The sequence below is a fragment of the Micromesistius poutassou genome (assembly GCF_964030765.1).
Source record: "Micromesistius poutassou genome assembly, chromosome: 1".
NCBI classification, from domain to species: domain Eukaryota; kingdom Metazoa; phylum Chordata; class Actinopteri; order Gadiformes; family Gadidae; genus Micromesistius; species Micromesistius poutassou.
In genome coordinates, this window is record NC_140271.1 from 30,097,623 (window position 1) to 30,123,072 (window position 25,450).

General features: G+C 45.7%; 2 protein-coding genes across 2 annotated transcripts in view; both read right to left on the reverse strand.

The window, feature by feature from the left end:
- Positions 1-19,670, reverse strand: part of LOC311380169 (uncharacterized protein) — a 56,325-nt gene extending 36,655 nt beyond the window's left edge. Inside the window, exons 1-4 of the mRNA XM_084488372.1 lie at positions 19,505-19,670; positions 17,549-19,352; positions 15,184-15,357; positions 13,560-13,733 (exon numbers count right to left, since the gene is read on the reverse strand). Coding sequence (XP_084344498.1) covers positions 13,560-13,733; positions 15,184-15,357; positions 17,549-19,352; positions 19,505-19,550 — 2,198 coding nt within the window. The 5' untranslated portion in view covers positions 19,551-19,670. The remainder of the gene's footprint in view (positions 1-13,559; positions 13,734-15,183; positions 15,358-17,548; positions 19,353-19,504) is intronic.
- Positions 4,985-13,048, reverse strand: LOC311380278 (stonustoxin subunit beta-like). The gene is made up of 3 exons (XM_084488378.1): positions 12,946-13,048; positions 12,467-12,513; positions 4,985-6,319 (listed from the first exon to the last, which is right to left on the reverse strand). The coding sequence occupies exons 2-3, from the start codon at positions 12,486-12,488 to the stop codon at positions 5,766-5,768; spliced, it is 576 nt and encodes a 191-aa protein (XP_084344504.1). The 5' UTR covers positions 12,489-12,513; positions 12,946-13,048; the 3' UTR covers positions 4,985-5,765.
- Positions 19,671-25,450: the final 5,780 nt, after the last annotated feature.

Sequence of the window (25,450 nt, forward strand, 5' to 3'; positions counted from 1 at the left end):
AGGACCAGGAGGAGGACCAGACCAGGAGGAGGACCAGGAGGAGGACCAGGAGGAGGACCAGACCAGGAGGAGGACTAGACCAGGAGGAGGACCAGACCAGGAGGAGGACCAGACCAGGAGGAGGACTAGACCAGGAGGAGGACCAGACCAGGAGGAGGACCAGACCAGGAGGAGGACCAGACCAGGAGGAGGACCGGACCAGGAGGAGGACTAGACCAGGAGGAGGACCAGACCAGGAGGAGGACTAGACCAGGAGGAGGACCAGACCAGGAGGAGGACCAGACCAGGAGGAGGACCAGGAGGAGGACCAGACCAGGAGGAGGACCAGACCAGGAGGAGGACCAGACCAGGAGGAGGACCAGGAGGAGGACCAGACCAGGAGGAGGACCAGGAGGAGGACTAGACCAGGAGGAGGACCAGACCAGGAGGAGGACTAGACCAGGAGGAGGACCAGACCAGGAGGAGGACTAGACCAGGAGGAGGACCAGGAGGAGGACCAGGAGGAGGACTAGACCAGGAGGAGGACTAGACCAGGAGGAGGACCAGACCAGGAGGAGGACTAGACCAGGAGGAGGACCAGACCAGGAGGAGGACCAGGAGGAGGACCAGACCAGGAGGAGGACCAGGAGGAGGACTAGACCAGGAGGAGGACCAGACCAGGAGGAGGACCAGACCAGGAGGACCAGACCAGGAGGAGGACCAGACCAGGAGGAGGACCAGACCAGGAGGAGGACCAGACCAGGAGGAGGACCAGACCAGGAGGAGGACCAGGAGGAGGACCAGACCAGGAGGAGGACCAGACCAGGAGGAGGACCAGGAGGAGGACCAGACCAGGAGGAGGACCAGGAGGAGGACCAGACCAGGAGGAGGACCAGACCAGGAGGAGGACCAGACCAGGAGGAGGACTAGACCAGGAGGAGGACCAGACCAGGAGGAGGACCAGACCAGGAGGAGGACCAGACCAGGAGGAGGACCAGGAGGAGGACCAGACCAGGAGGAGGACCAGACCAGGAGGAGGACTAGACCAGGAGGAGGACTAGACCAGGAGGAGGACCAGACCAGGAGGAGGACCAGGAGGAGGACCAGACCAGGAGGAGGACCAGGAGGAGGACTAGACCAGGAGGAGGACCAGACCAGGAGGAGGACCAGGAGGAGGACCAGGAGGAGGACCAGACCAGGAGGAGGACCAGACCAGGAGGAGGACCGGACCAGGAGGAGGACTGGACCAGGAGGAGGACCAGACCAGGAGGAGGACCGGACCAGGAGGAGGACCAGACCAGGAGGAGGACCAGACCAGGAGGAGGGCCAGACCAGGAGGAGGACTAGACCAGGAGGAGGACCAGACCAGGAGGAGGACCAGGAGGAGGACCAGACCAGGAGGAGGACCAGACCAGGAGGAGGACTAGACCAGGAGGAGGACCAGGAGGAGGACCAGACCAGGAGGAGGACTAGACCAGGAGGAGGACCAGGAGGAGGGCCAGACCAGGAGGAGGACCAGACCAGGAGGAGGACTAGACCAGGAGGAGGACCAGACCAGGAGGAGGGCCAGACCAGGAGGAGGACCAGACCAGGAGGAGGACCAGACCAGGAGGAGAACCAGACCAGGTGGAGGACCAGACCAGGAGGAGGACCAGACCAGGAGGAGGACTAGACCAGGAGGAGGACCAGACCAGGAGGACCAGACCAGGAGGAGGACCAGACCAGGAGGAGGACTAGACCAGGAGGACCAGACCAGGAGGAGGACCAGGAGGAGGACCAGACCAGGAGGACCAGACCAGGAGGAGGACCAGGAGGAGGACCAGACCAGGAGGAGGACCAGACCAGGAGGAGGACCAGGAGGAGGACCAGACCAGGAGGAGGACCAGACCAGGAGGAGGACCAGACCAGGAGGAGGACCAGGAGGAGGACCAGACCAGGAGGAGGACCAGACCAGGAGGAGGACCAGACCAGGACCAGACCAGGACTAGGACCAGACCAGGAGGAGGACCAGACCAGGAGGAGGACCAGACCAGGAGGGTTCAGTGTCTGGGGCCGATCACATCGTTAGGGTTAGGTGTCTGGGTTGGGGTTAGGTGTCTGGGTTGGGGTTAGAGTTAGGGTTAGGTGTCTGGGTTAGGGTTAGGGTTAGGGTTAGGGTTAGGTGTCTGGGTTAGGGTTAGGGTTAGGGTTAGGTGTCTGGGTTAGGGTTAGGGTTAGGGTTAGGGTTAGGTGTCTGGGTTAGGGTTAGGTGTCTGGGTTAGGGTTAGGTGTCTGGGTTAGGGTTAGGGTTAGGGTTAGGGGTCTGGGTTAGGGTTGGGGTTAGGGTTAGGTGTTAGGGTTAGGGTTAGGTGTCTGGGTTAGGGTTAGGTGTCTGGGTTAGGGTTAGGTGTTGGGTTAGGGTTAGGTGTCTGGGTTAGGGTTAGGTGTCTGGGTTAGGGTTAGGGTTAGGTGTCTGGGTTAGGGTTAGGTGTCTGGGTTAGGGTTAGGGTTAGGGTTAGGTGTCTGGGTTAGGGTTAGGGTTAGGGTTAGGTGTCTGGGTTAGGGTTAGGTGTCTGGGTTAGGGTTAGGTGTCTGGGTTAGGGTTAGGGTTAGGGTTAGGGGTCTGGGTTAGGGTTGGGGTTAGGGTTAGGTGTTAGGGTTAGGGTTAGGTGTCTGGGTTAGGGTTAGGTGTCTGGGTTAGGGTTAGGTGTTGGGTTAGGGTTAGGTGTCTGGGTTAGGGTTAGGTGTCTGGGTTAGGGTTAGGGTTAGGTGTCTGGGTTAGGGTTAGGTGTCTGGGTTAGGGTTAGGGTTAGGGTTAGGGGTCTGGGTTAGGTTTTTGTATGTGATTCTGTTTTGTAGGTCCATGACCCTGGGTGCACTGGCACACCATCTCCCAATGCTTTTATTTAGTTTTTTTCTTTTTTTTATATAGACGTGTATAAAAGTACAAAATGTTTTTCATTTTTCTGCTTTAAAAAAACGGAATAAAAACAGGGGAAGAGAAGGGGGAGCAGGAAGAGCAGGAGGAGCAGCAGCTGGGGTCTGAGGAGGCGCGGAGCAAAAGTAAGGTGAGTATTTTTGTTGTTTTTGTGAAATGAATAAAAAGAAGGGGGAGAGATCCACACACACACACACACACACACACACACACACACACACACTCAGACCCATCCATACACATCCTCTGATAAATAATAAATCATCAAAAATAATAATTAAAACGCATGTATATGAATAAATAAAGAATATAGGATAAAAAGTTTAGGATAAAAAAGGAAGCACACTGCAATCTAAAATTCATGTTAAGATATGCAGGAAGTCCTTTTAATTAAAACCATGCACACACACATATATATATATTTATAAAACGGGGGGCCTAAATCAAGCGATCTGATTGGTTCCCAACCGTTGTATATTGAGCGTATACACACAGCTATGACGCCCGTTCAGTTTACAGAGTCCAGTATCACTCCGCGCCTAACTTGAACTGTTGTTTATTCTTATATAAAAGCGATAGCATAGTTCACTGAAGCCTAAAAAAAGCCTGTAAAGCAATAGGCACACGGTCGCCGGCAATTTAGCCTTCTAAATTGCTAAATTGCCGGCGAACCAAGCTACCGTCTCTAGCCTTCTCTCTGAAGGACGCTACAGTGTGTTGCATAGCAACCGCCGTACACTTTGCCGGCAGCCAGGAGGGACTACTTTTCTGTATTCGTTAAAAAAAATGCTTTTCCGACTTTCTCGCTTTTTCAAAATTGAGGGTGTCTATGACTTTAATTTCGCCATATTTACGTAACCGTTTTATAAAAGCAATAGATCACTTCAGTCAGTGATATACGGTCATTATACCACAGTGAAGGGGGTCGCCGCCCCTCCGCTGTGCGTCGGGACGGACAACGCCCCTTAACTGTGGTATAATGAGCGTATACCACAGCCTGTCGTGATCTATTGATTAAATATATATATACATATATATATGTAAAACTAATAATATATAAATAGATATAAAATGCAGAAACACTAAAAACATGTGGATAAAAGATAAAAAAGTGCTAAAATAAGTGCCAAGGTAAGAAAATAAATAAATAAATACATAAATAAATAAATAGGTAAGTAAAATGGAAAGAATAAAAATAGGGACGAGAGGCCTCCAACAGAATTTGGAACTTGTAAAACTGGAGGCCTAAATAAAATCATGGTAAAAAAGAACACACAGTAATAAAAACATGCAACATTTTAAAACGCACACTGTGGACCCGGTGCCATGCAGGGAGCCCCAAGGAGGAGTCCCGGGTTCTCCCAGCGCCCCCAGCAGCGGCCCGGCGCGGTCCCTACTCCCTGACGTTCAGGCCCAAGGGGGTAAGTGTTTTTAGTTTGGCTATCCATCTACGCTCCGCCGCCTTCCTCTGTCTGTCCGACCAGCACGCCTTCATCTCCAGCCCAGTGATGAATGATGAGGTAATGGGGTGTGTTTGGAAATGTTCCACCAGTCTAGTGTTGGATGTACCTCTGTGTATGTTATATAAATGTTGTTTGAGTCGAGTGAGTATGGTGTGCTTTGTTTCGCCGACATATATGATGTGGCATTCGGAGCATGTAATGGCGTATGTCATGTTTTTGTCGTGGATTGTGATTTTCTTTATTTATAAGATTATTATATTATAAGATTATTTATAAGGAGCCAGGCGTTGGTAAATGTTGGTAAATGTCTCCATGTTGGATTCCTACTCACACAGCGCTGTGTTCAGTCACAGAGACACCTGTAAAGTGACCCTCCATGCAGAGGATTTATAAACTGACCACTAGAGAAGGACCAGGAGACGACAGAATACACATCTCTTATTTCTGTATTTATACATTATTTATTTTTGACATTTTTAATGTTATAGATTTGATTAATTTAATTGTTTCATTTATTTTCTTCCGGTCTTGATCAATACCTAATAGGTTAACAATCGTTAGTTTCCATTTCAAAAGTGTCCACAATTCAGAATTCATAAAATTAGAATAAATTAGAAACACTACCATCTATTGGCCATACTCGGTTATAGCACCAACTTTATTTTATTTCTGTTTAAAAAACTACATATTAACATTATTCATTCAAACATGGTTATTCGTTTTTGTAGGTTGAAGAATAAATTACTCTTTAAAAAAACACATTTAATACACTATCTATCCCGATCCATAACCTCAGTACATTTAATACACTATCTATCCAGATTCATAACCTCAGTACATTTAATACACTATCTATCCAGATTCATAACCTCAGTACATTTAATACACTATCTATCCTGATCCATGACCCTGCTTGTTTCAGTCAAGTTAAGGACTGTTTAAATCATCATCCTAAATCAAATCAACATCAACATAATCTAAAGCGACATGACTGTGTTTGTACAAGAATAATAACGTGTTTGATACAAATATACTACAGAATTTACCAATAGAGCGATCACTAAAGATAGAAATGTAATAATTACTGATAACTGAGCAATTTATTGAGCATAACTGAAAAGACACCTTTTTAAAATAGCTTTCATCATCAAACTCTCCTCATCTGAACAATTAATCTTTCTAACTGTAGAGGAAGCTCAATGCATAATATTTTTTATAACTGTAGAGGAAGCCAAAGATATGATATTGAGGATAATGAATTCCCTATTGCATAAAAAAAAAGTTTTGGATTAAAAAAAAAAAACTGAACGTGTGTGTGTGTGTGTGTGTGTGTGTGTGTGTGTGTGTGTGTGTGTGTGTGTGTGTGTGTGTGTGTGTGTGTGTATGTGTGTGTGTGTGTGTGTGTGTCAATACAACTGACTCAGAGAGACTGAGATACCAGAAGCCGTAAACCCAAACCCAGGGAGGAGGTCCTCCTGGGTGAAGGAGGTCCTGAAGGTGTGGATGTGTGTCAGTGTGTCTGAGGAGCCTCCTCCACCTGGGGACACTCTGTAGAAGGACAGAGTGCCAGCAGGCCGGTCCAGATACACTCCTACTCTGTTAGAGCCAGCGGGGGGGAGAGGGATGGAGGTTGCTATATTGTTGTGCCTGGCAGAGTAACGGTCATCATAACACCAAAGACACCAGGACTTGTTGTTCCCTCCAATCAGGCTGTCATCACCATTTCCTCTCCTTGTGATTCCTCTGTATGTCACTCCTATTATAACACCTCCTTCCCTCTCTACCTCCCAGTAACAGCGACCAGTCAGAGCCTCTCTTCCCAACACCTGGTGCCAGCGGTTAAACCTCTCTGGGTGATCAGGATGCTGCAGCTCTTTATCCCGCGTCACCTTTCTGTTGTCCTCAGACAGAGAGAGTTCTCTCTGGGCTGTGTTTGGGTCCAGTGTGAGTTCACAGGCATCTGAGGGGAGAACAAGACACCGTTACCAGGGCCGGTTCTACACTGAATTGTGCCCTAGGCCCGAGCGCCCCCCCCCCCCCCCGATCACAGGGTTGTTGACGGGGGGGGCGATCGGAATTGTTGATGGGGGGGGGGGGGGGGGGGGGGCGATGGGTTGATGATGTGTTGGGCGCCCCCAACACATTTTGCCTTTTGCTTCTCAAAGGAAAGCTAGCGTCCATATGAGAGAAAATAATAACTGATGACCACAAAGCACTGCACACACACACACACGCACACGCACACACACACACACACACACACACACACACACACACACACACACACACAGTCCCGCGGTCACATCCAAGCAGCTCATAGGAAGGAGGTCTTAAAGAGGACTTATTATGGTGTTTTCTCAACAAGTGAACATAGCATATGAGTTCAGGAAAACATGTTTTTGAAGCTGTTTGCTGGAAATAGCTTCTGGGAAACAAAATCTCTCCTAGCGCTATTCCCCTCTGTTTCAGTCCCTTCACAATGTGCTGTTTCTGGTGTCTGTAGCCTTCATGCAAATGAGCTGCTGCCCATTGACCAATCAGCTGTCAGAGTGAACCACAGCATGGAGGAGAAGTGATTGTTGCCGTTTGCGGACTCCCTGAGCTCTATATCTATATAATAATAATAATAATAATACATTATATAATATATAGGTATCTATATAATATATCTAATATCAGGGCCAAAAGCTATGTGCGCCTCTGATGATATTATGAATCATAAAGACTGCGTCTGACGTCTCTGGTACTTCCACAACAAGTAAAGACTCGTAGTGGGGGTTATCTCGGCCATGGTTCAGAAGAATTGGGGGAAAGGGACTTTGGCTTTGACTCTCTGAAGTCCGGATTGAACCGCGACATGGAGGAGAAAGGGATTGTGCTCCCGGAGCTGAGCTGCCGGACTGCCGCCGAAGCTCCCCCGCCGTACTCCCGGAGCGGGGCTGCCGGACTGCCGCCGGAGTTCTGGCGGCAGTCCGGGAGCTCCGGCGGGGGAGCTTCTCCCTGCCAGGCGGTCACATCTATTTCTGTATGGAATCTCCCTGCTTCTGAAATGCGCGGACATCTCCGCCCAGCGCTCGTCCGCTGGTCCAGGTCCACAAAATCGTATCTATGCTCTGATTGGAGGGGGGTGGGGAAGTGGGTGGTAATATGCAAATGTACCCCCCCCCCCCTCCTGAGTAGGAGGGGGCACCGAAACGGACTCACTCGTTTGGTAACTGTAGGCGGGGTACTTTCAGAAATGCATATCTCACTCAAAAAAGCATGTACGGACTTATTTCAAAGTTTGTATGCGTGTGGCAGCACCAGAGACCCAAAACAACAGCCCAAATCCCAGGAAAAGTGTTGTTTTCATAATATGTCCCCTTTAACACACTCACTGTTAGAGTAGCACTACTAATAACATGCGGTCTGGTAGCGTTTAAATGGCGGCTATTGTGACACGGTTTCAGTATCGGTATACCGTACTGCGACACTATGAGGGGCTGTTCCGTTATTATAGGGCAGACTAAAGGGCTCTTTATGGTTCCACGTCGACGCAACGACCCCGCAGACGCTTCCACGCAGTCCTGAACCTTTCTGGTTCTGCGTCGGGTTTTAGTGAGCGGACCAATCACAGCCCTTGCGGCTGCGTCGCCTCGACGGAAGGTTACAATTTTTGGGAGGCACACGTCAGGCCCTCGCGGTGGACGCAAGGAGGGTCCGCAAGGACGTAAGGGGTCCGTCACCCCCTTGTGTTGCGTGAACGTGGGACCATAACCAGCCCTTAACAGTCCTCCGCTCTCTGTTCCCTACAGGCTGCTTGTTCCCGCCGCCGTCCTGATTGTGGGCGGGGCATCGGATATTGTCGTTATTATTATATCCTACCTTATCTCCTAAACAATGTAAGACCTGCCTTGTGTTTCCCTGAATGAAAAGCACTCGGGGCGTCCTGTCTGGGCCTTAGATCTACTAAAGCACTGGTCCTGTCTGGGCCTTAGATCTACTAAAGCACTGGTCCTGTCTGGGCCTTAGATCTACTAAAGCACTGGTCCTGTCTGGGCCTTAGATCTACTAAAGCACTGGTCCTGTCTGGGCCTTAGATCTACTAAAGCACTGGTCCTGTCTGGGCCTTAGATCTACTAAAGCACTGGTCCTGTCTGGGCCTTAGATCTACTAAAGCACTGGTCCTGTCTGGGCCTTAGATCTACTAAAGCACTGGTCCTGTCTGGGCCTTAGATCTACTAAAGCACTGGTCCTGTCTGGGCCTTAGATCTACTAAAGCACTGGTCCTGTCTGGGCCTTAGATCTACTAAAGCACTGGTCCTGTCTGGGCCTTAGATCTACTAAAGCACTGGTCCTGTCTGGGCCTTAGATCTACTAAAGCACTGGTCCTGTCTGGGCCTTAGATCTACTAAAGCACTGGTCCTGTCTGGGCCTTAGATCTACTAAAGCACTGGTCCTGTCTGGGCCTTAGATCTACTAAAGCACTGGTCCTGTCTGGGCCTTAGATCTACTAAAGCACTGGTCCTGTCTGGGCCTTAGATCTACTAAATGGGATGGGGGAGGGGGGGGGGGGGTCCTCGCTGGGCGGCCCTCACACGTAGCATCGGAGCTACAAATCATATCGGGTTAAAAATCATTTTGGCGGGTGTTCATAAAAACTTACTTTACGCCAGTTTGGCCAGTGATGCATGAGGCAATCTCAGAGCCACTCTACACGGCATTTCAGAATGTTAGTAAACAATAGCCGTAAGGACACTTCAGAATGTTAGTAAACAATAGCTGTAAGGACACTTCAGAATGTTAGTAAACAATAGCCGTAAGGACACTTCAGAATGTTAGTAAACAATAGCCGTAAGGACACTTCAGAATGTTAGTAAACAATAGCCGTAAGGACACTTCAGAATGTTAGTAAACAATAGCCGTAAGGACACTTCAGAATGTTAGTAAACAATAGCCGTAAGGACACTTCAGAATGTTAGTAAACAATAGCCGTAAGGACACTTCAGAATGTTAGTAAACAATAGCCGTAAGGACACTTCAGAATGTTAGTAAACAATAGCCGTAAGGACACTTCAGAATGTTAGTAAACAATAGCCGTAAGGACACTTCAGAATGTTAGTAAACAATAGCCGTAAGGACACTTCAGAATGTTAGTAAACAATAGCCGTAAGGACACTTCAGAATGTTAGTAAACAATAGCCGTAAGGACACTTCAGAATGTTAGTAAACAATAGCCGTAAGGACACTTCAGAATGTTAGTAAACAATAGCCGTAAGGACACTTCAGAATGTTAGTAAACAATAGCCGTAAGGACACTTCAGAATGTTAGTAAACAATAGCCGTAAGGACACTTCAGAATGTTAGTAAACAATAGCCGTAAGGACACTTCAGAATGTTAGTAAACAATAGCCGTAAGGACACTTCAGAATGTTAGTAAACAATAGCCGTAAGGACACTTCAGAATGTTAGTAAACAATAGCCGTAAGGACACTTCAGAATGTTAGTAAACAATAGCCGTAAGGACACTTCAGAATGTTAGTAAACAATAGCCGTAAGGACACTTCAGAATGTTAGTAAACAATAGCCATAAGGACACTTCAGAATGTTAGTAAACAATAGCCGTAAGGACACTTCAGAATGTTAGTAAACAATAGCCGTAAGGACACTTCAGAATGTTAGTAAACAATAGCCGTAAGGACACTTCAGAATGTTAGTAAACAATAGCCGTAAGGACACTTCAGAATGTTAGTAAACAATAGCCGTAAGGACACTTCAGAATGTTAGTAAACAATAGCCGTGAGGACACTTCAGAATGTTAGTAAACAATAGCCGTAAGGACACTTCAGAATGTTAGTAAACAATAGCCGTAAGGACACTTCAGAATGTTAGTAAACAATAGCCGTAAGGACACTTCAGAATGTTAGTAAACAATAGCCGTAAGGACACTTCAGAATGTTAGTAAACAATAGCCGTGAGGACACTTCAGAATGTTAGTAAACAATAGCCGTGAGGACACTTCAGAATGTTAGTAAACAATAGCCGTAAGGACACTTCAGAATGTTAGTAAACAATAGCCGTAAGGACACTTCAGAATGTTAGTAAACAATAGCCGTAAGGACACTTCAGAATGTTAGTAAACAATAGCCGTAAGGACACTTCCGGGTGGCAGAATGCGAGCGGCTGCCACTGACCTGAAGCCATCCAGCCGGCTACTGTGAACATAGTTACATAGATAAAACCATTGTTGATCTGAAGTTGAAACGATGACGTAAACAATATTAATATAATATAATATAAGTTATATTTATATATATTAATGAGACGTCCTGTAGCACCCCGCAAGAAGAAAATCATTCATTCAAGCCATTGACTCTGTTTTCTGGATCGCTCTGCCCTGGTCAAATGACATGGAAGGGTTTGTTTACTAGTGGTGCCATCGGAGAACGCTTCGGCTTTTGCCACCCGGAAGAACGAATTGTGACGTCATGGTGAATTGTCGTACTGTTCTCGCTCCCTGGGCAGTACTGACTACATTTCCCATGAGCACTGTGGTGATGCTACGTGATGTTGTGTGGGGCGCGCCCCACTGGTGGGGAATAGAGACGTGCAGGTGGGGCGCGACAAACGGGAGGAAGTGTCACTGAAAACTCCATGTTTCTTATGGTAGGAGCGAAAGCTTGACAGTAGGGCTGGGCCATATGGGCCAAAAGTCATATCTCCTATTTTCAAGCAGAATGTCGATATAAGATATATATCAATATTTGTTCATGCAATAAAATAGGTGCCGTCGCCGCGCTCCAACTGGTCGTTCTATATCGGGGGCGCCGCGTCGCTGTGCTCGTTAACCTGCCTTGCCGATTGCAACTCAATCCTAAATTTGGGTGTAGGCCAGGGTAGCTAAACATTTTAAAATGAGTCAAAAACAGTCGGAGCAAGATGTTGCAAATGCATGTTTTGCGCTGAAGGGGATTTAAAAAAGTGAGGCGAGTGGTGGAAGAGCGGGGCCGGGGCAGAGTGTGTGTGAGCCAGAGGCAGAGCGGAGTGGAGAGAGATGAGCAGAGCAGAGTCCTGCACGCCTCTTATTTGCAAACCTGCACCCGTCCTTTCCCGCAAAACTTAAAACCACATCCGACCCGTGTTCCGACAGTAGCGCAAATTACCTTCCGCACCCGACCAGACCCGCTATAAATTGATACCAACGCCCGACCCGCACCAAAAGGAAAATCAGACACATAAGATGGAACGCCGGGGAATTACACTAGTGGTGTTTGGCGTGGTGCTTTAGATTGCCGTGCAAAAAAGCACATCATCCACTGTGGACGGTTTTAGTTGAGTCCTCCGCTCCTGAATAGGCATCAGATCCAGCACCGGAGAAGTCTCGCTCTTTTTTCTTTCAGCTGCACTTTTATTTTCTCTATTTTTGAAGTTGCTGTTATTTGATGTTATTTAGTTAGAATTTAGATACAACATGATGTAACTTGATGTTACTTCAATAAATTTGGAAATGTTAAGCTTGGCGTATTTCATTAGCATTGTGTTGGGGCGATGGGGGCAGGTGGGGCTTGAAAATCCCCCCTTGTCCAAAGTGGGGGATGACCGAAAAAGTTAGAGAACCACCGCGTTAAACTAAACGCGGCGGTGGTTGGTTGGACAGACGTCTGGGGGCGAGAAGGGGAAGGAGGCAGGGGATGACATTGAGAACATCAACAACAAATATCAACAAAAAAATTGGCTAGTGGAAATTCTGATTGGCTGGTAACTTTAGAAAGTTACCAGCCAAATTGGCTGGTAATCAAAAAAGTTAATTTAGAACCCTGCACACGGGGGTCAAACTCGCACACGTTTCAGCCCTCGTACGGCTGGCCGCTCACGGTTAATATTTCTTAATGCTGCGTAACATTCACTAGGAAGCAAATATCAAACGAGAACGAAATATAGATTATTGTAGAATATAATTATTATACATCAACAGTTTGATGAAGGTGATGTCCACCATCATCTTCATTCCCAGGATGATTTGACTGAACCAACGTCACCTCAATCCATCCACACCTGCTGTGTGGATGGACTTTCCATCTCTATAGTTAGTGTGTGTTGAGATGAATCAAACTAAACAGACACTTACATCTCTGTGGAGCTGGTTTCATCCTCCACTCTCCACCGTGCTCCACACTGGGGAGACAAAGAGAGAGCAGCATGTTGTCTTTAGACAGGGAAACATTATTCACATGTTAACAAAGAGAGCAGCATGTTGTCTTTAGACAGGGAAACATTATTCACATGTTGACAAAGAGAGAGCAGCATGTTGTCTTTAGACAGTGAAACATTATTCACATGTTAACAAAGAGAGAGCAGCATGTTGCCTTTAGACAGGGAAACATTATTCACATGTTAACAAAGAGAGAACAGCATGTTGTCTTTAGACAGGGAAACATTATTCACATGTTAACAAAGAGAGAGCAGCATGCCATCTTCAAAAACTGAAATATTAACATAACTGTTGTTTCTAAATGAGAGCACATTATCTAGTAATATAATGGTAACATGTTCCACTGATCCTTGTAGGAGACATTGTCCCTGAGTGGTGAGCTGTCCTCTCCATACCTGAGAGTGTCCAGTCTCCAGTGTGGATCCTCCAGTCCAGCAGAGAGCAGCGCAGCTCCTGAGTCTCCTGGGTGATTGTAGCTCAGGTCCAGCTCTCTCAGATGGGAGGGGTAAGCCCTCCTGTGTGACCAGGCAGCCAGACAACCTACACACACACACACACACACACACACACACACACACACACACACACACACACACACACACACACACACACACACACACACACACACACACACACACACACGTTCAACACATGCTGAACCATTGTGTAAAAATGTCTTGATAACAGGGAACAGACCAGTGTCAATGTATTGGCGAGAGTGAATAGCTATTCAGTCTATGGTCAGAACGTCCAAAATAAATTCCCAAAAATCCAAAAATGTAACGAAGAACTTTAACTTCAACAATCATTTACACACTGAATAACTGAATAATATAACATAAGTCTCATTATATCAACAAAAATGGCGACTTGAAATCGGTCAAATGTCTTCTGATATGGAACATTGTGGCGTAACTGTTTGCACATTATGTAAAACTGCCATTGTAATTATTAATACATTTCATACCACAATTAGTTTAATTGTTTTTGCACATTGACTAAAACTGACCTGAGAGTTTCCAGTCTACAGTGTGGACTCCCCAGTCCAGCAGAGAGCAGCTTCACTCCTGAATCCTGCAGATCATTGATACTCAGGTCCAGCTCTCTCAGACTAGAGGAGTTGGAGCTGAGAACTGAGGCCAGAGCTTCACAGCATCTCTCTGACAGATGGCAGCTAGTCAGCCTTTAAACAATATGCAGTTGTTAATTAGTTGTTAATTATACATAAATCTTACATCTATAATGTTTTATGAATGATGAAACAACTGGAAAATGTGTCTTCAAAGAAACTTTTTAAGAAGAGTCTGTTATTCTACTTTAGGGCTCTACACTCACACAAACAGACAGGAACATGTTACTCTTCAGAACATTAACCCTAGTTGAATATGTAATTTAAGACATTTTTAATTCATACAATCATCGCTAGATCGTTGTTTCACACTTAACAGTCAGTACCTCGTCCCTGGTCCCTCCTAGCAGGGTATCTGCAGGTTTCAGCAAGTCAAATTTAAGACCTAAAGCACGCAATGGTGGGGGGGGGGGGGATCCCGCTGTATTACAACCCAAGCATAGCATGTGTGTCACTCAATGAGACTCATTCAAGTTGACTTTTTGTCTGTTTATTGAACATAAAGTGATACTCAGTGCTCTCTGGTTCAAAAGCTGTAAGTACAAGTGCAGTTTAACGGCGTGTTTCCGACCAAGTATCTAGCAAGAAAGAAGCCTGTCTACGTGAAAAGTCCCGCGAGAAAAATAAAAAAATTAAAAGTCCTGCCCCGACAAATTTAAGACCTTGAGTTACAGTATTTAAGACCAGCATATGACATTTTTAACGAATTTAAGACTTTTTAAGGCCTTAAATTTAGAAACATGAATTTAAGACTTTTTAAGACTTTTTAAGGATGCGCAGACACCCTGCCTCCTAGTGTCTACATTGGTGAGTCCTTGTGCTCCGTCGCTTGCCCTAACAATCTCCTCCCTGTACAGTGTCACCGACCCCTCCCCTGTCTGACTACCCTCCTGTCATCGACCCCTCCCCTGTCTGACTACCCTCCTGTCACCGACCCCTCCCCTGTCTGACTACCCTCCTGTCACCGACCCCTCCCCTGTCTGACTACCCTCCTGTCACCGACCCCTCCCCTGTCTGACTACCCTCCTGTCACCGACCCCTCCCCTGTCTGACTACCCTCCTGTCACCGACCCCTCCCCTGTCTGACTACCCTCCTGTCACCGACCCCTCCCCTGTCTGACTACCCTCCTGTCACCGACCCCTCCCCTGTCTGACTACCCTCCTGTCACCGACCCCTCCCCTGCCTGACCACCCGCCTGTCGCCGGACCCTTACCTGCCTGACCGCCTGCCCGTTAACAAACTCTCGCCTGCCTGACTACCCCTTTGGTTCCAATAAATCCCACTTCCTTTCACCCTGTCTCCGCCTCCCTGTGTCCTGCGTTTGGGTTCGCTCGTCCTGCTCCCCTCACAGCAGAATAAATTTTCTCAAGTGAATTTCCAAGTATGTTAGGTGGCATGCATACAATGATTATGTCTAGGCTTGTGACAACTACTACACTATTTAAGAATCAGCTGAATGTCTGCCGATAGTAAAATGTTATTATGCACTTAAAGTAAACTGACCTGAGAGTTTCCAGTGTACAGTGTGGACTCCCCAGTCCAGCAGAGAGCAGCTTAACTCCTGAATCCTGCAGATCATTGGTACTCAGGTCCAGCTCTCTCAGACTAGAGGAGTTGGAGCTGAGAACTGAGGCCAGAGCTTCACAGCATATCTCTGACAGATGGCAGCCAGTCAGCCTTTAAACAATATGCAGTTGTTTTACTTATACATCAATTATACATCTAGAATGCTTTATGAATGATGAAACAACTGGAAAACGTGTCTTCAAAGAAACTTTTTAAGAAGAGTCTGTTATTGTACTTTAGGGCTCTACACTCACACAAACAGACAGGAACATGTTACTCTTCAGAACATTTTTAACAGACAGTTAAACTACTGTCTATTAAAAATATTCACACAACTAACCCTAGTTGAATATGTAATTTAAGACATTTTAAATGTATACAATCATCGCTAGATCGTTGTTTCACACTAACAGTCAGTACCTCGTCCCTGGTCCCTCCTAGTGTCTACATTGTTGAGTCCTTGGGCTCCGTCGCTCGCCCTAACAATCTCCTCCCTGTACAGTGTCACCGACCCCTCCCCTGTCTGACTACCCTCCTGTCACCGACCCCTCCCCTGTCTGACTACCCTCCTGTCACCGACCCCTCCCCTGTCTGACTACCCTCCTGTCACCGACCCCTCCCCTGTCTGACTACCCTCCTGTCACCGACCCCTCCCCTGTCTGACTACCCTCCTGTCACCGACCCCTCCCCTGTCTGACTACCCTCCTGTCACCGACCCCTCCCCTGTCTGACTACCCTCCTGTCACCGACCCCTCCCCTGTCTGACTACCCTCCTGTCACCGACCCCTCCCCTGTCTGACTACCCTCCTGTCACCGACCCCTCCCCTGTCTGACTACCCTCCTGTCACCGACCCCTCCCCTGTCTGACTACCCTCCTGTCACCGACCCCTCCCCTGTCTGACTACCCTCCTGTCACCGACCCCTCCCCTGTCTGACTACCCTCCTGTCACCGACCCCTCCCCTGTCTGACTACCCTCCAGCCTTCAAGCCCCAAGTCCCTCCTTTACATATTTGTGTCCCTCAGTAAAGACCCTTTGATTTACTGTCTGTCAGCCTCACTCTGTGTGAGCATTTGGGTCCACTCGCTCTACTTCCTCTTAACAGCTGCTCAGACGGAGCTTCACAGAGGAGGGGGTGCCCCTCGGTCGTGACGTCAGACTTCCTCAGTAAAGGTCTGACGTCACGTAAAGAACGCCACCTGCGTTCAGCAGAGTGGAACGTTTACACCGTGTTTTGGGGAGAATGGCAAAAACATAGGATTTTACCCCTTTTCTCTCTGAATTGGGGACTTATTTCAGTAACAGTGATACAATGGCATGGATTACTATATTGAAGATCATATAAAACATATTAAAACTCGTTAAATCACAAAAACAGCGCATTTATTTTTGCCATGAAATCTTATCTCAGTAGTCTGAGATAATTAACACAGTAATTCAGAAAAAAAGAGCGGATTGTTATTCCATAAAAACTCAGAATTCAGAGTTAATTATGTCGTTAATTCAGAAAAACAAGAGCAGAAATTAAGTCAAGTGAATTTCCAAGTATGTCTCAGGTGGCATGCATACAATGATTACGTCTAGGCTTGTGACAACTATTTAAGAATCAGTTAAATGTCTGCTGATAGTAAAACTTTATTATGCACATTAAGTAAACTGACCTGAGAGTTTCCAGTGTACAGTGTGGACTCCCCAGTCCAGCAGAGAGCCGCTTCACTCCTGAATCCTGCAGATCATTGGTACTCAGGTCCAGCTCTCTCAGACTAGAGGAGTTGGAGCTGAGAACTGAGGCCAGATCTTCACAGCTTCTCTCTGACAGATTACAGCCATTCAGCCTTCACACAATTAAACAGACAATATGTAATATGTAACATATTACTCTTCAGAACCAATGTCACTTTTTACATGAAGTTTGTTGATAGATGTCAGTTCACCTGTTATATTTTTTTTAGATATATATTTGCAGCATATAACTGTATGTCTCTGTATACTTATATATGTTTCAAGTGAGTATATTTGTTAAGTGTGCACCTACAGACATACATTTTATGTTATTATTAGTTTATATTCTAGTATTATTGCATTGCATGTATTGTAATATAGGTTCTTAGAGCACATACAGAGATGTTTTGTATATTATTATAACCTTTAACGTCTAGTATTATGTGCATTGTGTTGTGCATTGTACATGTGTGCATGTTATTAATGAACCTACAAAGATGGTTTGTATATTATTACAACTTATATTCTAGTATTATGTATACTGTGTTGTGTATTGTAATACATGTTATTAGTGAACCTACAGAGATGTTTTGGAGGCTTTGACCACTGGCAGCAGCCTCAGAAGACCCTCCTCTGAAGCAGAGTATTTCTTCAGGTCAAACACGTCCAGCTCCTCTTCTGATGTCAGTAAGATGAAGACCAGAGCTGACCACTGAGCAGGGAAGAGAGACTCTCTGGAGACACTTCCTGATGTCAGGTACTGTTGGATCTCCTCCACTAGAGAACGGTCATTCAGTTCATTCAGACAGTAGAACAGATTGATGCTTCTCTCTGGAGAGAGATCTCCACCTATCCTCTTCTTGATGTAAGACACTGTATTCAGATTGATCTGTGAGCTACTTCCGGTCTGTCCCAGCAGGCCTCGTAGGAGATTCTGATTGGTATCAAGAGAAAGGCCCAGGAGGAAGCGAAGGAACAAGTCCAGGTGTCCGTTCTCACTCTGTAAGGCCTTGTCCACAGTCTTCTCATAGAAGAGATCTGATTTATTTCTAATAAGAGAAGAACAGGAGGAGGAGGTTGGTTGTTCTTCTGAGATCAGATTGACACCAGTGTCGATGAAGGTCTTAAAGACATAAAGGGCAGCCAGAAACTCCTGGATGCTCAGATGGACAAAGCAGAACACCTTGTCCTGGTACAGCCCACACTCCTCTTTAAAGATCTGGGTGAACACTCCTGTGTACTCTGAGGCTGCTCTGATATCGATGCCACACTCTGCCAGGTCTGCCTTGTAGAAGATCAGATTGCCTTTCTCCAGCTGGTTAAAAGCCAGTTTTCCCAGAGAAACAATGATCTCCCTGCCCTTTGAACTCCAGTGTGGATCTGTTTCAGCTCTACCATGATACTTCCTGTCCCCCTGTATGGACTGAACCCTCAGGAAGTGGCTGTACATCTGAGTCATGGTCTTGGGCACCTCTTCTCCTGTCTGGGTTGTTTTGAATAAGTCCTCCAGAACTGTAGCAGTGATCCAACAGAAGACTGGGATATGACACATGATGTAGAGGCTTCGTGATGTCTTGACGTGGGAGATGAACTTGCTGGCCAGCTTCTCCTCTCTGAATCTCTTCCTGAAGTACTCCTCCTTCTGTGGGTCGGTGAACCCTCTCACCTCTGTCACCATGTCAACACACTTAGCAGGGATCTGATTGGCTGCTGCAGGGCGTGTGGTTATCCAGATGCGAGCGGAGGGAAGCAGGTTGCCCCTGATGAGGTTTGTCAGTAGCACGTCCACAGAGTTGGACTCTGTGACATCAGTACAGGTCTCGTTGTTCTGGAAGTCCAGAGGAAGTCGACACTCATCCAGACCATCCAAGATGAAGACAACTTGGAACCAGTCGTATCTGCAGATTCCTGCTTCTTTAGTTCCAATAAAGAAGTGATGAAGAAGTTCCACCAAGCTAAACTTTTTATCTTTCAGTAAATTCAGCTCTCTGAAAGTGAAGGGAAATATGAAGTGTATGTCGTGGTTGGTTTTGCCTTCAGCCCAGTCCAGAGTGAACTTGTGTGTTAAGATAGTTTTACCAATGCCGGCCACTCCAGTTGTCATTATTGTCCTGATTGGTTTATCTTGTCCAGGTAAGGGTTTAAAGATGTCTTCACATCTGATTGGTGTTTCCTCCCTGGCTGGTTTCCTGGAAGCTGTTTCAATCAGTCTGACCTCATGTTCCTTGTTGACCTCTCCACTGCCTCTCTCTGTGATGTAGAGCTCTGTGTAGATCTCATTCAGAGGTCTTGACTCTCCTGCTTTAGCGATTCCCTCAAACACACACTGGGTCTTCTCCTTCAGATGAGACTTGATTTTATGTTGACACTCCTTAGCAACTGATTCTAAATGGAAAAACAACAAAATAATATAAACATTAAAGATCACTTATTTTTTTCAAAATAAAAGTGTTACGTTCCCAAAAAAGAGAATATTCCTAATCTGTTTTCCAAATAAGAGTATCTTACAGTTCTGTTTCAAAAAAAGAGTATCTTACTGCTCCTCAGTGTGTCGGCCAGCTCCTCCAGCTTCAACTGCTTCATGCAGAGCAGTGTGATGTCTTCTACTCCCTCTCTGGCGCGCCTCCTCTGCTCCTCTTCCTCACCATCCACCTCCTCCTCCCTCTGGCTCTCTGAGCATTGTGGGTAATCTGGGAAGAGAACCCTCCAGAGCTTCTCCACCTCCTTGTCTAGAAAAGCGTGTGCGTTCTCCTTGATCCGCTGGAACAGAACAAACATCGATGAGAACTTTACTGTGAACTAACTGAGGACATCAGAAGCGTCTGTCCTGGATTCACGTCCTGCTGGTCTGAAGAGGGAAGCCTGGAGACCGTTAGCTCCAGACTGTTAGCTCCAGACCGTTAGCTCCAGGAGAGATGTTGTTCACATGTCATTCATGACTGAACTCAGTGTTGTACATTTACACACCTTCAACTCTGTGTGCTGCTGCTGTACAGACGGACCACTGGGAACCTTTGACCTCCTCTGGTGTCTGTGGAGAAAACACACACACACACACACACACACACACACACACACACACACACACACACACACACACACACACACACACACACACACACACACAGTCATTTTTTTTAATTGCAGAAAATATAAATCATTTTGGTTGAGATGAGGGTACTGATTGTTGTGGAGATGTTTGGATCAAATAAACTAATGTACAGGCTACAAAATAATCATAATAATGACTTGTTCCTATTATTTAAAGAAATTAAATAGTATCAATCAATAACTTTAGTTATATTCTTACATTTAATTTCATAGGAAATACATGTGGAATGTTCATTTTCACACACACACACACACACACACACACACACACACACACACACACACAGACATACACACATACACTCACACACACATGCACACACACACACACACACACACACACATAAAAACATAGACACACACACACACGAACACACACACGGACATACACAGACACACACACAAGCACACACACGCACACACACACACAAACAATAAAGTTTTAGAGTTGTGTTGAGCTGAGCCTGTTGGTGAGACTGGTCTGAAGACTCTACAGACCAGTGGAATGAAATCTAAAGAACAGACGCTCTCACTCAGTCGTGGTGTTAGCTAATGTACCCAGAATATATCATGTATCAGGGGTTCACAACCTTTGACCTTAGGCGGACCACTACGGTCTCATCAAGACCTTCCACAGACCACCTCGTATGTAAACATTAAACAATATTGTTTAAGCTTATTTGTAAAGTACAACAACTAAAACAGCCTTTTTTACGTCTGGTATCAAGTGGTCTGTTTCATCGTCTGTTTTAACCTCCTACCTCTCCTCTCTGGAGGGGCGTCCATCTTTAAGTTCAGGAGGACGATCCATAGAGCGGTCACTCTTCATGGAGACACAGCTGGGTCCAGGGGAGGCTGCTCTCTCCTGCTGCCCTGGGCTTCAACACACACACACACACACGCACACGCACACGCACACACACACACACACACTCAGACTAATGATGATGTCATGACGTATCACTGCTGAGCTCTGAGATGGACAACAGTCACAGACAGTGAGAGATCCTCTTCTTACCTCTTAGCTTTGCTCTGGCGGCCATGTTCCCCAGACCGAGTGGTCTTAGAGGTAGGACCCCCCTCCTCTCTCTCCTCATCCATAGTAGACTGGAGACCTGGACACAACCACAACTACATATTGTTCCTCTGGTCATTCAGCGTTTGGTTATTCCCTGTTTTTATAGAACCTGCTTATCAGTGGTGGACTCGAAAAAATAAAAAGGGCGCATTCTGCACAACATGGGGCCCCACCAGCGCGCAAAAAGCTATGAGGCATCATGTATGATGAAATAGTCCTCGCCCTCATTAAGATTAGCACTACGTTATTATGAGGAGATCCAGATCAAAGTAATTAATGACATGGTACTGACAATTAAAATGATAACCACACCTCTATGATAAAACCACACAGGGAACTATAAAACCTTACAATGTTTATTCCACAAACACCTTCATTAAGTAAAACACAGAGGGAACTACTAACATTTGTTCCACAAACACACACCCAGGCGTGATAATGTCCATGACAAAGCTATGATTTGGGAGCTTAGCAGTCGGAGCTTAGTAGTGGAAACGCGCCACTAGAGGGCACTCAATATGTTTTTCCACGTGTAAAGGGCAGCCAATAAGGCCCTTCCTCTCGTTGTCAGCCCTGTAGAGGGCACTTTAGCAACACTTCTTCAACCATGGAGGCACCGGACGGGCAGAAGGGCACTAGCAGGGCCCTCATTAAGGCACGTTGCTCTAGAGGGCACATCATCATCACTTATTGTATGAAGGGGCACCTAGAGGGCTCCCAATCATTTTTTTCACGTGTAAAGGGCAGCCAATAAGGCACTTCCTCTCGTTTTCGTCACTCTTGAGGGCACTTTAGCGCGCTTTTTCAACCATTGAGGCACGAGGGGGGGTGGTCGCCCCCCCCCCTCATTGCTGCTCTCAGTCTCTCCGTAAATACGAGCATATCACCCCCATCCTTCAATCACTGCACTGGCTCCCTGTCTCATCCCGGATCAACTACAAAATTCTGCTACTCACTCATAAATGCATCCATGGACACGCACCTACCTACCTTCAAGAACTCATCACCCTACAGTCCACTACCCGCACTCTCAGATCCACAAACACCCTGCTCCTCCAAATCCCGAGCACTAGGCTCTCCACCACGGGAGACAGAGCTTTCTGCTCGGCCGCCCCACGCCTATGGACCAGTCTCCCAACCCAGACGAGGGCCGTTCAGAACCTGGACTCTTTTAAAATAGGCCTGAAAACCTTTTTATTCAGGAAGGCCTATGGCTGCTAATAAGATTTCTTAACCTCGTCTTATAGTCTTTATTGAGTATGCTTTTGTTTTCTTTACCTTGCTTTTAACTTTTTAACCTTGTAGCACTTTGAGATCTCTTTGATGAAAAGTGCATTAGAAATAAAAGTTATTATTATTATTATTATTATTATTATTACGAGGGGAAAGACGTGGAGACGCTGCCCAGTGTTTACTACAAACCACTGATAACTTTATCACTCACACAGAACGTCTCAGGGCTTCAAGTGCGTCTGCAGGGGAACCAGAAGACAGATACGCTCACTATGAGGAAATCCTCCTCTGAGGTTTTCTGTCCTGTTGAACCAGTCTGACTGACGACCTAAACTGACTTCCTCATGACGTTTAGACCACACCCACATCCCCAGATCTGGCCCTCTTCCTCACGCACAATGACAATAATGAGAATAGTACAATTAAAATGATCATTATGGTATTAATAGTAATAATAACAATAATAATAATATAATAATAACTCAATAAGAAGAATAATTGTAATACATATCATAACAATAAAATTTCAACAAAATACTTCTAAAATCTTGATCTTGATGATCATTTTACAAGTAGTAATAGTATTAATGATATTAAACATAATAATATTCAAATCCTTATTTGATTAATAGTTTGAATAAAGATGAATACAGTTTTCATGGCAATAAATGTCGAGATATGAACCAATTAATTAACAATGTCAGAAGTGTCAAGTAGACCAAAGTTTACAAAGCAGTAACATTACATTACATTATGTTTTCATAAATATAACCTATGAATTATGATTTGACGGAGCGTGGTGACTACAGTACCTCGTCTTCTCCCTGCTGTGATGAAGAGCTCAGCACCAAACCGTCCAACACAACAACAAGGAAAGAATGATGTGAACCAACCAGTTGGACCAGTTCCCCTCCCAGTTTAAACTCCTGTCACACTAACCTCTTTAACCTCTTATTGCCTGCTGTTCCATAACTTCACTCAGTGATGAAGAATAACCACTTTATTAAAATATGAACGATGGACAGAGCTGTGATGTCTAGAAGCTCAGAGAAATACAAAGAGACACTTGATGGTTCAAACAGCAGGTAGAGACACTCTGATGCATCGCCTCACACGTCCTCCTCAGTTACAGAAAATAAATACCAGGACTTCATGAACACTTTACCATACATTAATGAAACATTCATTAACATTAGTGAATGCAGTAATAACCAGTATTATACACTATCAGCATGGGAAACTTAATACGGTTAACATGTGTATTTAGTTCACAGGGACATGATTACTATTCATTAACTGTTAATGCTTATGACTGCATTAACTAATGTAAATTCATGGTTAATGTTTTATTATTAAGGTATTTAATGTATTAATGTACCTTATTGTAAAGTGTTCCCATGATTTTCATGAAGAGAGAAATGTAGATAAAGTAGATAATAGAAACAGGTGACCTAGAGAAGGCCTCTCCTGTGTTCCAGGTGATCAGTACAATCTCACAAAGATCTAATCCTCACCACACGTCTTCTTCCTCATACCAAACCTGTGGCGGCCGCGCCTCCATTCATACCATCACTCTGTTGATCTCAAACACAGCGAGACGGTGGCTGACCTTCACCTTAATGTGAAGGTCAGCTAACCTTCACATTAGCTGACCTTCACCTTAATGGGTTTTCATTGGAAAAGCATTTTAAACACAGAAGGTTAAAACAGTACAGGTTTACACCGATTTAGATCTCAGCTTCTTCACTGTTTCTGCTCAATTTTAAGAGTAAGAAAGGAAAAAACTGGACATAAAAGAAGAGAAATGTAATAAATAAATAAATGATGATGTTAAATTATCAGAATTATTATTATAATAACTGAATGTATTCAATAATGTGATAAAGGGTCCATAAGGGTGGCAGGTCCATGCTGTCTGATTCCTATGTGCTGGTCTGTATCTTAAGGCTGGAGTCGGTTTCTCCCTGATGAAGATGTGTCTCATGGTGTCAGTCGGTCGTTAGGGCGGTTCCAGCAGCAGCTATTTCCTGGTGAGGCCTTCTCCTGACTGGCAGCCAAACTCATTGACATAACACATACCTCCTCTCGTTAGGAACGGTTTGGTTGGCATCAAGAGGTGCCAGTAACACGCCCTCTTGTGATGTCACAGTCTCCTCCCTCCTACTAGACGTTTTGTAGGTGTTGAGAGACGGTGACATCACCAGAGGGCATGTCATTGGAGGACGTACATCCTCTTTTCAACGCTACCTCACTGTCACTTTAATGCACTGCAGAATGTATGCCAATGTGTGTGTGGGGGTGTGGGAGGGTAGAGGGGGTTTCTGTGTATAGCTGGACATTGTTTTGTTTTGTATTGTTTTATATTCTTTTTACAACTATTTATTTTATAAAGCACCAAGAGGACTGCCATCCAATTTCATTGTGTCCTGTGCAATGACAATAAAGAATTATATTATTCAATCATTATTAGGTGGCTACTTAAAAACTACAACCTAAGATGGCTGCCGCACAAGAAGGATCCGGAATGACGGCGTTGTGTTTTTAAGAGTGAAACTACAACATCCAGGATGTGTTGGTATAAAGAGACACAATTCAACAAGGAACAGTGACACACAAAAATATAAACATCACATTCACAGGGTTGCCAACTTTTGGTTTTTGGCCGGAGTGAGACTCTGTTACTGGTCCAACTCTTTAACCAGTAGGCCACGGACGCATTAACTGTTTTAGAGTCGGTGTTTTGGGGCTTTGTTCTTGGCCCCACAATAAATTAATTTGTGAATCTGTGCGTGATGTAGTGACATCAACTGCCCCCCATTAGGATTAATATAACGCGTTGATGATTTCCCAATCTAAAGAACTAGAGGTTTGATGTCTATATCTCGCATTTTATCATTCCATTATCGGGCTTTACAAGGAGAAAGGCCGTACGTTGACCGTTGTGTGTTTGTCTCCCCCTAGCGGTCACTGTTGGAACGCAGCCCCCAAAAACACATCTGTCTCTAAAACAGTGAATGCGTGCATTTGTCTCCTGGTTTCTCCCGTTGTCCCGTGTTATTCA

Coding starts and splice junctions, on each gene's coding strand:
- LOC311380278 (XM_084488378.1), bottom strand. CDS start 12,488: ATGAAACCAGCTCCACAGAGAT. Junction 6,320..12,466: donor GAAACCAGCTCCACAGAGAT/GTAAGTGTCTGT, acceptor TTCTCCCCTCAG/ATGCCTGTGAACTCACACTG.